At 40.7% G+C, this 11,816-nt stretch overlaps 1 protein-coding gene across 1 annotated transcript in view; it reads right to left on the bottom strand.

Moving 5' to 3' along the window:
* The window catches only part of ZSWIM5 (zinc finger SWIM-type containing 5), a 93,919-nt gene extending 93,356 nt beyond the window's left edge, over positions 1-563 (bottom strand). Inside the window, exon 1 of the mRNA XM_006098199.3 lies at positions 547-563. Within this exon, the coding sequence (XP_006098261.1) occupies positions 547-563 (17 nt within the window). The remainder of the gene's footprint in view (positions 1-546) is intronic.
* Between the last annotated feature and the right edge of the window lie 11,253 nt (positions 564-11,816).

The raw sequence follows: 11,816 nt of genomic DNA, 5'->3' as shown, positions 1-11,816 counted from the left end.
CCCCCGCGGGGAAAGGGGTGCCCCCCTTTTGGCCAAAGGCCAAATTGGGCGGGGCCGCGAGGGCCCCCGAAGGGACCCGCCCCCCTGAATTTCCAAGGCTGGCGGGGCGCGGGGAAAAAAAGAAAACTTCCGGAGCAAGGCGGCTGGTCCCGAGGCAAGGAGGCTTTTCCCCGAAGCGGGAGGGCCGGGCCAGAAGAGAAGCCCCGGGACAGACAGGGAAACCTCGCCAAGGTTCAAGCGAATGAACCCTCTCCTCGCCCCAGCGGTGCAGCACCCGGCCGGCTGGCCCTCCAGAGCCGGACCGGGCGCCGAGAGCTCCCCGCCGCGGCGGCTGCACCGCCCGGGGCTCCGGCGGGTTAGCAGCTCGCATCCCAGGAAACAAAAACACTGTGTGTGGCTTTTGATAGAATTCTCAGATCCCCTGTCCCTGATCTAAATTGGGTCTTCCGTTTTTTTCTTACTTGGCTCAGCCTTCTACACCTTCATACTATTTATCACAAGTTGTACACGCATTTTTACATATTTGTATAATGTCAGGCTGCCCACCTGACTATCAACTCCATCGGAGCGAAGACCTCTTTTTCTATTTTAGTCTATTCTTTCACTACAATGTATCCTCTGCCCTGCAGGGGTTTTTCTTGGAATTGCATTACATTTATAGATTAATTTGGGGGCAAATACGATCTTTATAAATGAGTCTTCATAAATATAGTATATCTCTTCATTTATATTAGGTCTTATTGATCAATCTTTTTAGACCTAAATATTTTGTTAACATTTATTTTGTGATCCTAGTGCTTCCTAGATCTCTTCCAAAATACCATTAAACAAGAAACAATCTGGCCCAGGCCGGATGGCTCGGTTGGTTGGAGCATCATCCACGTTTCATCCCCAGTCAGGGCACAAGTTGGGGTGAACCAATGAATGCAGGAGTGGGTGGATCCCCCAATCAATGTTTTTCTCTCTCCCTCTCTCTCTTTAAAAAAATAAATAAAAGAACAAACAAGAAACAATCTCACCTCTGATAGTTTAACATTTAGTTAGCGAGATAAGATGAAACATGAAAAATTAAATAACAGTAAAAGACTAGAATAATACAAAAAAGCAATAGCTTCAGAGATTGTCAAGTGACTTGAAAAAACAGTAATTATTTGGGGAATTAGAAGAAAGATCCCTTTTAGAAGAAATTATGAGAGGAAGCTAGTGTATAGTCTTTTTGTTGTTGTCAATCCTCACCTGAGGATATTTTTCCATTGATTTTTAGAGAGAGTGGAAGGGAGAGGGAGAGACAGAGAGAAACATTGATGTGAGAGAGACACATTGATAGATTGCCTCTTGCATGCACCCCGACCAGGGCCAGGGAACCTGCAACCAAAGTATATGCCCTTGACTGGAATTGAGCCTGCGACCCTTCAGTCCGCGGGCTGGTGCTCTATCCACTGAGCCGAACCGGTTAAGGTTGTATAGTCTTATTGCATCTAGATCTTGAACGATGAGAATTGGAATAGGTCAAAAGCTTAGGGAGGGAATTTTAATGGGATTGAACAACTTCAGCAAAAACCCCAAAGCTGAAAATACAAAACATTTTCATGGAACTTAAAAACAAATCTAGCTGCCCTGGCCAGTGTGGCTCAGTTGTTTGGAGCATTGTCTGGTATGCTGAAAGGTGGCAGGTTTGATTCCCAGTCAGGTCACATTCCCAGGTTGTGGATTCGATCCCCAGTTGGGGCAAGTGCAGGAGGCAGCCACTGTTTCTCACCTCTCTTTCTCACTTTCTCTCTCTCCCTTTCTCTAAAATCAGTAAAATAAATAAAATTTAAAAAGCTTATCTTTAAAAATAAAAAATCTAGTTATAAAGAGTGGTAAGTAAATATTAGGTCTTTTATTTTTATTTTTTATTTTTAAATATATTTTATTGATTTTTTACAGAGAGGAAGGGAGAGAGATAGTGAGTCAGAAACATCGATGAGAGAGAAACATCGATCAGCTGCCTTCTGCACATCTCCTACTGGGGATGTGCCGGCAACCCAGGTACATGCCCTTGACTGGAATCAAACCTGGGACCCTTCAGTCGGCAGGCCGACGCTCTATCCACTGAGCCAAATCGGTTTCAGCTAAAGCTAAATTATGGATAATCTTAAATGCCAGATTAAGGAATTTGAAGTTAAATATACAATATGGGCAATGGAAAACCAACACAGCGAAAATTGTTACACATCAGTATAGCATTATAACAGTGAATATAACCTATTTTTTTCACATCTTTGCCTAAATTAGTCTGTGCTTTGTACTTAGCACATTAATAAATCCTCTATAAATATTTCATGAATGAATAAATGAATGATCAGGCTGGGATGTGGAGAACCTATTTGAAGGGGAGAAATGAGAGAGATAGAAACCTCTTAGGTACCTATTCCAATAACATGGTCATGAGTTTTTAGTGGCTTCAATTCAGATGACAGTAGGAAAACAAAACCTGAATAAAGTGCTTTGCCCTGTTGTTACTAAAAACTGATACAATTAATATTTATTAACTACCTATACTTAGAGTAGCAGGGTGCTTTTTTGTTTGTTTGTTTGTTTGTTTTTGTTTAATAGACCATGAAGCTACACTTTGTGTTTTCTGGTATATTTTGCCATTTCTAAACAAATAAAAAATTATTTGTGAGGCATTGTAAGTTAAATACAGTGAATGATACTAGGTTGTTTAATACAGTCTGAGCATTAAGAATGGAAAAAACCATATGTGGGCCTGAGCTGGGACTGGAAATTGATACAGAAGAAGTTGCAAGAAAATAAGGAGGCAAGGGCATCTGTATATATAAAAGCCTAAGCAACTGAATGACCGGTCACTATGATGCGCAGTGACCACCAGGGGGCAGATGCTCAATGTAGGAGCTGCCCCCTGGTGATCAGTGTATTCCCACAGCCAACCTCCCGGAGCTGGCCAACCTCCTGCGGTCCCTCCCTGTCCTGCAGCCCCTCCCCTTCCCCTCTTCACCCTCCCCACCCTGTCAGCCCTGATCACCCTGATCACAGGCCAGGGCGAGGGACCCCACCTAGTCTAATAATAATGATACTTAAAATTGATACGGTGCTTTACAGTTTGCAGCTAGGAGATAAAGCATTGCTGAAGAAAATTCACTGAATTGTGCTGACCAAGAATACTAATTTCATATGTGCCCTAAATGCTGCTTAGTGACCCTATTATTCATCGCTAATTGACTAGTAGATTTATCCCCATTTTTACCTATGAAGAAAGGCTCAGAAAAGTTGTCTCTTAATCAAGGTCACTAGAAAATGAGTGACAGAACCAGAACCAGGTTGTTAGAATTCAACGTCCTTTAAATACTATAGTTTTCTCGCCCTGGCTAGTTTGGCTCAGTGGATAAAACATTGGCCTGCGGACTGAAGGATCCCGGGTTTGATCCTGTCAGGGGGCATGCTGGGGTTGCAGGCTCAATTCCTGAGGGGGGGGGGGGCGCGTGTGGGAGGCAGCCAATCAATGATTCTCTCTCATCATTGATGTTTCTATCTCTCTCTCCCTCTCCCTTCCTCTCTGAAGTCAATAAAAATATATTTTAAAAAATACTATAGTTGTCTCACCCAGGAACCAAAGGATTTTGTAAGGACAGAATCAAAGTGATGTATGTTCTCTCTCCTGGACAGGGACGCAAATTTGGCCACAAATGGGCTATTAGATTGTGTAATTTAGAAGGGAATTGGCAGATTTCTCAGTGAAGCATGAGAACCATCCCACTGGCAGTAGTCAAATAGTGAAACTTAAAGAAAGAGGGAGGGAGAGGGGGGCAAGAACAAGAAGAAGGTGAAGAAAAAGATGAAAAGGAACAGGAAAGCAGCAGTGACTTATGGTGAGAAACCGTAATCCACTGGAACTATCAGCAAGTAGAATAATAATGAGGCCCAAAGTAAGGCCTTGTTCACATGTGGCTTCTGTGGAGTAAACACTGAGGGTGGTGTTATTGAGGGCTATGTGAAGCCATTGTTGATATCTGCCAGCTCTTTTCAAGATCAGCCTCAAACATTGGTTCAGATGAAAATAATACCGGTTTGTTGATGTTAGTGTAATTATTCTAATGCTTTAAATACTAAAATCAACATACAATGTGGAGCTTCTAGTCTAGTTTGGGAAATAGACATTAAACAAATAAATGTATAAATATATAAATACAGATGGTAATGACATGGCATATAAGACTTTGAGGAACATGTAAAATGTGATTGGGAATAGCGAGTACTCTAGGTTAATTGGAACACAAAGATCCCGGTGAGAAGTGGCAGGAAAAGACTGTAAGGAGACTTGGGAGACACTGTGAAAACCTTTAAAATGCTACTTAAGGAATCTGAATTCTATTAGGTTGGCAGAGGGAAACCATAAATGTGTTTTGAGCAGAAGAGTAACATGATCATAGGTAGTGTTTTAAGATTAATCGCACTAACATCAGGGGTTTTCCCAACAAAAAACTTGTCCAGGTCTGTCCACAGGGAGACTCAAAGTCAATAAGCCTCGCTCATGCTCAAGGTTCTTTAGGGGGGAAAAAAAGTTTTTTTTATTGATTTTAGAGAGAGAGAGAAAGGGAGAGGGAGATGGAAACATCAAGGTCAACATCAACTGGCTGCCTCCTACTCGCCCTCTGCTGGGGATCAAGCCAGCAACCCGGGCATGTGCCCTGATCAGGAATCGAACCGTGACCTCCTGGTACATGGGTCAACGCTCAACCACTCAGCCATGCCAGCCATCTCATGTTCAAGCTTCTAATCAGCCTTTCAAGTTGTAATCATGAGCAGGCAACCAAGAATTACCGTATCTCTGAAGAAAGCCTCTGACATGAAAGACATAGATAAAAACAACCAAACAGCAAACAAGAAGAAAAGAAATCTCTGAGAAAACAAACCTCTGCACATAGAAGAAATCCCTTAGAAAGAAGAGAAAGTGACACATCCAAAAAACAAGAATAGGATGTCATTAATAAATGAATTAAAATGATAACACGGGGGGGGCAGGTAAATTCCTCTTGGGGGTGGAGGGAGTCTAAAGGTACAGACTTCCAGTTATAAAATAAGTCATGGGATGTAATGTACAGTATGGTGATTATAGTGAATAATACTGGGTGGCATATTTAAAAGTTACTAAGAGAGAAAATGTTAAAACTTCTCAGCACAAGAAAAAAATGATGTAACTCTGCTGATGAATGTTAACTAGACTTATTGTGGTGATCATTTTGCAACATATACAAATATTAAATCATTATGTTACACACTTGAAACTAATATAATGTAATATGTTAATTAAAAAAGAGAAAAGCTGCCCTGGTCAGGTAGCTCAGTTGGTTAGAGCATGGTCCCAATACACCAAGGTTGTGGGTTCAATCCCTGGGTAGGGCACATACAAGAATGAACCAATGAATGCATAAAAAAGTGGAACAACAGCCGAAACCGGTTTGGCTCAGTGGATAGAGCGTCGGCCTGCGGACTGAAAGGTCCCGGGTTTGATTCCGGTGAAGGGCATGTACCTAGGTTGCGGGCACATCCCCAGTAGGAGATGTGCAGGAGGCAGCTGATCGATGTTTCTCTCTCATCGATGTTTCTGACTCTCTATCTCTCTCCCTTCCTCTCTGTAAAAAATCAATAAAATATATTAAAAAAAAAAAAGTGGAACAACAAATTGATGCTTCTCTCTATCACTCCCTCCACCTTCCTCTCCCTAAAATCAATAAATAATTTTTTTAAAAGAAGAAGAGAAAAGAGTTTTGGAAATTAAGTACATAATAGCAAAAATCCAAATATTAATAGATAAATTTGAAGAAATATCTTTAAAATAGTGCAAAAAAAAGTTAAAGATGAAAAATAAGAAAGAAAATATGAAAATATTAGATAACAAGTCCAAAAGGTACAACATCAGAATAATTGGCATGCCAGAAAAGGAAGGGAATCTTTGCTGAAATAATTTTTTAAATTTCCCAGAATTGAGATACATGAGTTCTAGATTTAAAAGTGCTATTGCAAAAAGTTTGAAGTGACTAGAGCATGAGAAGTTTAGGGCCTTCTAAACTATTCCAAGGGGCTTAAATTTTATCCTGTAGGCACTTAGGAGCTAACAGATATTTCTCTGTAGGGAATGACCAGATTAGATAGTATATTAATGGTTAAGAAAAGACTGTTGAAGCATACTTAAAAGCTATTTAAGATATAAACAAGGCAAACTTGGAACAATAAAGAAAATTTGATGGAAAACAAAGAAAGTAGAAAATGGCTCCCAGGTTTCTAATTTGGATTATATAATAAAAGTTAAAAGTCAATAACCAAAATAGAAAATTCAGGAGTAGAAGATTTAAAGGAAAGGATAACAAGTTCATTTGGGACATTAGGGTTGAGGTGCATGGGAAACATCCAGGTGTAAATGGACTGAAACTGAAGAGACTGCCTTAGAACAAGGGAGAATTTGATTAGGGTTAGGGTAAAGTTTGGGTCTTATGGAAGAAATGGGATCACCCAGGGCACTTAAATAGAATGGGGAAGTGGGTAGACAGAGACAAACTAGAATGAAATCAAGTGATCACCAACCATTAAAGGGTAGACACACAGGGAAAAACAAGCAAAGGAAAGTGAAGTCATACAAGAAGCAGAGATTAGGATCATACAAGCCAAATGAAGAATGAAAGTTAAGAAGGAAAGGCAAAACAACAAAAAAATTAAAGAGGTAAGATAGATTAAGGATAGAAAAAATTTTTGATTTGACCATTAAGAGATGCAGTTTCAATACTGTGGTGGGTCATATACCAGACTTTAGTGTCTTTCTTTATATATATACTAGAGGCCTGTTGCACGAAAAGATTTGTGCAATAGGCCTTCCCTTCTCCTGGTTGCCGGCACTGGTTTTCCTCCGGCACCCAGGACCCAGGCCTTCGCTCCGCCAGAGCCTCCTTCAAGCCTTCGCTGCCCAGGCCGGAACCACCTTCAGTCTTCGCTCCGCCGCTTCGCGCACCTACATATGCAAATTAACTGCCATCTTTGTTGGCGGTTAATTTGCATATCTTGCTGATTAGCCAATGGGAGGCGTGGCAAAGGTACAGTCAATTACCATGTTTGTCTATTATTAGATAGGAATATATGGATATATATATATATATATATATATATATATATATATATATATATTGATTTCAGATGAAGGGAGAGGGAGAGAGATAGAAAAATCAATGATGAGAGAATCACTGATCAGCTAAGAGATAGAAACATCAATGATGAGAGAATCACTGATCAGCTGCCTCCTGCACGCCCCCCACTGGGGATAGAGCCCGCAACTCAACTCGGGCATGTGCCCTTGACTGGAATCGAACCCAGGACCCTTCAGTCCGCAGGCCAACACTCTAGCCACTGAACCAAACCAGCTAGGGCCAGACTTTAGTTTCTTAAGGATTGAATGGGAAGGGAAGAAATGAGGACATGTAAAAAATAACAGCAATACAAGGCATATGTGTATAGTATTAGAAGATATACATATACAGTATTCTTCTGCTCCTGCTCACAGTCTGTTGTCTCCATGGTAGCTGACTTCCTTCAGACTGCTGGCCCCTTCCCAGCTACCCACACAACAGTGCCCATGTCCCCACCTCCAGTAGGACCCCCCTTGCCCATTCAAAAGGAGAACACATTCTGTTTCCACAGGCCCGAGCGCCAGAGTTCCCGGAAGCGGCCCTGAACACATTCTGTTTCCTAGGACTAGCAGCTCAGGCCCCGAGTAGGCAGGATTTTCTTCCATTCAGCCCTCTCCTTTCCAGGACACTTAGGCACTCCAGAAGGGGTTGAAGAGGTTTGGATTAAATAATGGTCAGCACAGACTTTCCTCATACCTGCAACTACTACGGCCACCACTCTCCAGGACTTGTCATTCAGTCTACTTCCTGTGCCAGACATTTTCATTCAGGATGTTTTTCTCTTAGAAGCTCCATGAACTCTCCTTCCAGCCCTGTCCTGCAGACGGATATGTGTATGCCAAAACTCAAACATGAGCCAAGTTCAGGTTCTTCCCCAGACTTCTGGACTTGAAGCAAACCACAGAAAGTGACTGGAATCATTTTTCAATGTCCTCAAATACCCCCTGGCAGATAAGAGACTGGAGACAGGCGGGAAATACGGAGGAAAATAATAATAACTAACATAAAATGAGCACTTACTGGGCGTCAGACACTATGCTAAATTCTTTATCTGTATTTTACAGGTGAGGAAACTGATTTAGAAGTTAAGGGCCTGGTTGGGTAGCTAAGTTGGTTAGAGCTTTGACTTGATATGCCGAGGTTGCAGGTTCAATCTTCTGTCAGGACACATACAAGAAGCAACCAATGAATGCATACATAAGCACAACAACAAACTGATGTTTCTCTCTCTTTCTCTCTCACCAATAAACCTTTTAAAAAGTTAAATTACTTGTCCAAAGTAACATTCTTGGTAAATGGCAGATATTATTTGATCCTATGTGGTTAGTCCAGAGTTCTTTCTAGGTTAAGGACAAAGAATTAAGCACTGAATTAAAAAACAACAACATAAATACATTGTCTCTGTTCCAATTATCCTTTTTGAATAAAAAGTGTACTTCAATAAAAGGACTAAAAAGTAAATAAAGGAAATGTCAAGGAAGCACAAGAAACAAATATATTTAAAAAGGTATCCAAAATAGAAACAAATAGTTATGGTGATAGATGCAAACAATTTTAAATCTCACATTAAAGGACTAAGACTCAGACATTTCATTCTAAGCTGCTATATGGGCACAAGAATTCAACTTTCTATCAGTCAGGGTCCAGTAAGGAAATGGAAACTACACCAGTAATTAGAACAAGGAAAATTTAATATAAAGAATTGCTAACTAGTAAAAGGTTAACTAATAAAATGATAAAAGAAGACTTAAGGGGTACACAAGTCACAGGTACAAAAATAGTTACTTTATCCTATGGCCTTGCAATGTCCTGTCCCTCCAGAACTCTTTATTAATAAAAGCTAATTTTGAGCCAACTGAACAATAGAAAGGTTTACAGGATGCAGTATCAAAATCAGGACAAAGAAGAATGATTTATATCTGAGAAGCAATAAGTTAATCACTGGTCTAGTTCACCTCTTTGGCTTTCATATGCATCCTTCTGCACACAAACTTCCATACAACAATAAAACAACTCTATGCTTACACCCAATGAGACACAGCTATTCCTCATAAAAGTGAAATTCTCCCTCTCTCCCCCAAATGAGGAGAAACATAGTCTAAACAGTTGTTATATCCATTATTGGCTGTATTAATTACTCCTCAAATTCAGTTACCATCTCACGGAATATTCTGCTACCTAAAGATACAATTGTAAAGTTAACCTCCAGCAACATGTATAGAAAAATAATGAGAAGATGGAGCAAGGAGAATAAAATAGCTAAATATACAAATAAATACAGGGTGTCCCCCCAAAATATATACATACTTTAACAGCTGATAGCCCAATTTTGAAAATGAAATGTATTTTAATAAACATTGCCTTTATAATTATTCAAAGTGTGGCTATATGTTTTTGGGGAATGAATATATATATATATATATATATATATATATATATATATATATAGTGAAGAGGAAGTAGGCAAAGCTACTACAGTCCTCATTTTCTCATTTTAGTAATTGGTCATGACACCATAGTTCATATCTATGACTTCCTTCTTCCACTAATCACACTAACCATTTTGGTCTTTTAAGTAGTAGTATGACCTGAACTTTATTCTGGAAGGGTCCTTGATAGTCCTGCCTTTTTTTTTTTTTTTTCCTGTAGTTTTCCATGACCTTTACTTTGGTTGTGGAAGTATTAAGAGTAGACCAGGGAATCCCCTGGTTCCAGAAACATTCTGTTTGCTCTGTTGTGTAAAAGCAACAACTTTATGTGCCCATGGTAATCAGTGAATAATCATCCAGAAGAATAATTCTTTTATCTGCCTGATGGTTCATTGACTTAAGAAGCCCATATAGCCAAATAAAGTTTCATCTTCTAATACAAGGGAGCCATTGTTGTTGTATTCCCAGTTAGAAACAAAGATCACCAAATATGCAGACCTCAAAGTAGCTGAAAGAGGAAGCAAAAATCCTGTGAGTGAGTTATTAGGTACTAATGTGAGAGAAGCCACTCCCACTTTCACCCCTTGATTTCCAGACTCTGGTTATGGAGGAGACAGCACCATATAATGGTCTCTGATTCAAAGCATATGCTGCCGGCTGTAAGACAGAGTCTCATTGGTTCATGGTGTTGTCCCCTAACCTGATAATCCACAGTCATTCTCCAAGGTCCACCCACCTTCCGGAGAGGCCAGACAGGTATGTTAAATACAGATGTGATAGGAATCAGTACGCCGGCAGGGTTCAGGCGGTGGCACTAACATCTGCAGTTCCTACAGGGATGCAGTATTACTATTTTGAGGGTTAGCCCTTCTACCACAATGCCTCTCATAAACAAGATTATTTATATTTTACATTCAGAAACTAGGGAAACAAGCATAGAGTGTGTCTGTGGAGCAACTTGGTCACCTTAATTTAGGCTAAGACTGCATGTATCACCTACCAATAGTCACACTGTGAGACACAATGTCATTTTGGATCCCCAGTAATTAGCCTCAATTCAGAGGAGTGTGGATTAATACCTGGAAGGTATGGGTAATCCATTTGTTCCCAGTGCACAGCCACTTTAGCAAATGGGTGAGGGTACCTTTGAACCAGGCCTGGAGGAAGATTGATGATGTGCTCTCGTGGCAATGCTGCTGGATCATTCCTCAAGGGAAAGAAGCCTCCCATTCAATCAAGGACTCCACATCTGCAAACAGGCTTGAGCCTGGAAAGTGAGCAAGAGGCATGACTCTTTATTGTGGTAACTCAAGTCAGGGTTTTGGCCACCAGACACAGACCAGGCCGTTCATCTATTTCACTGCAAGGGATATCGTGATCAATTAGCCACAACCAAAGGCCCCTGTGGGTCACAGCATTCTTACTCCTGGTAAAACCCTGCTGCCCTTTACAGTAAACACACACACCTTGTCTCTCATGGGTAAGTGCTGCCACTTGACCTCTGCTACTTGGGATCCCATTATTGCGAGTAAAATCAGGGAGTTTGTCTCAATGGCAGCATCTCGCGTGGTCATACATTTCCCACAAAGGAAAGCAACCGCAGACCTCTCTGATGTATTGTTCAATGCCTTGGTATTCCTTTCTCACTAATGTATTTCTCAGTGCCTTAGTGAGTGACAGGGGTGCCTTCCAGGCCTCCTCAGGAATTACAGTGGGTGTGCAGTCTGTACACGACAAACCCACTCCACCTTCCTGTCTCCTTAGGTCTTCGGATTCCCTTCTTTACTTGATGCCAGTGAAGCTCTGGTATCTTATCCTCATTAAGCACAGGCCGCCAATAAGTCAAAATTTTAGTCAGCCAACCCATTAAGCTGTTAGAGACACTTCCATCTGCACAAATTAACACAGTAAATCTGGAATCTCCAGGAAGCAAGTCCATATCAGTGAATTCTTCCTCTTCTAGCTCTATTTTACCTTAGAATCTATTCTGACACATATTTCTGCTGATACTATACATTAGCTAAACCTTATAATAATTCATTTAATGCATTAGCTATTCCTTTCTGGGTCATATGTATACCAAACTCCCTAGAGCAAACAGAGATTTGACCCTACTTATGGTTCTAGTGGCAAGCAAGAATGATTGTGGTGGTTCTTAAGGACCTCCTTGCAAAGTGTCTGTCTCCAGTCAGAATATTGCAAGGTTTTC

This window comes from Myotis lucifugus, unplaced genomic scaffold (genome assembly GCF_000147115.1).
Source record: "Myotis lucifugus unplaced genomic scaffold, Myoluc2.0 scaffold_222, whole genome shotgun sequence".
Classification (NCBI taxonomy): domain Eukaryota; kingdom Metazoa; phylum Chordata; class Mammalia; order Chiroptera; family Vespertilionidae; genus Myotis; species Myotis lucifugus.
Note: the sequence above shows the minus strand (reverse complement) of the source record. Positions and strands in the feature narration are given on the sequence as shown.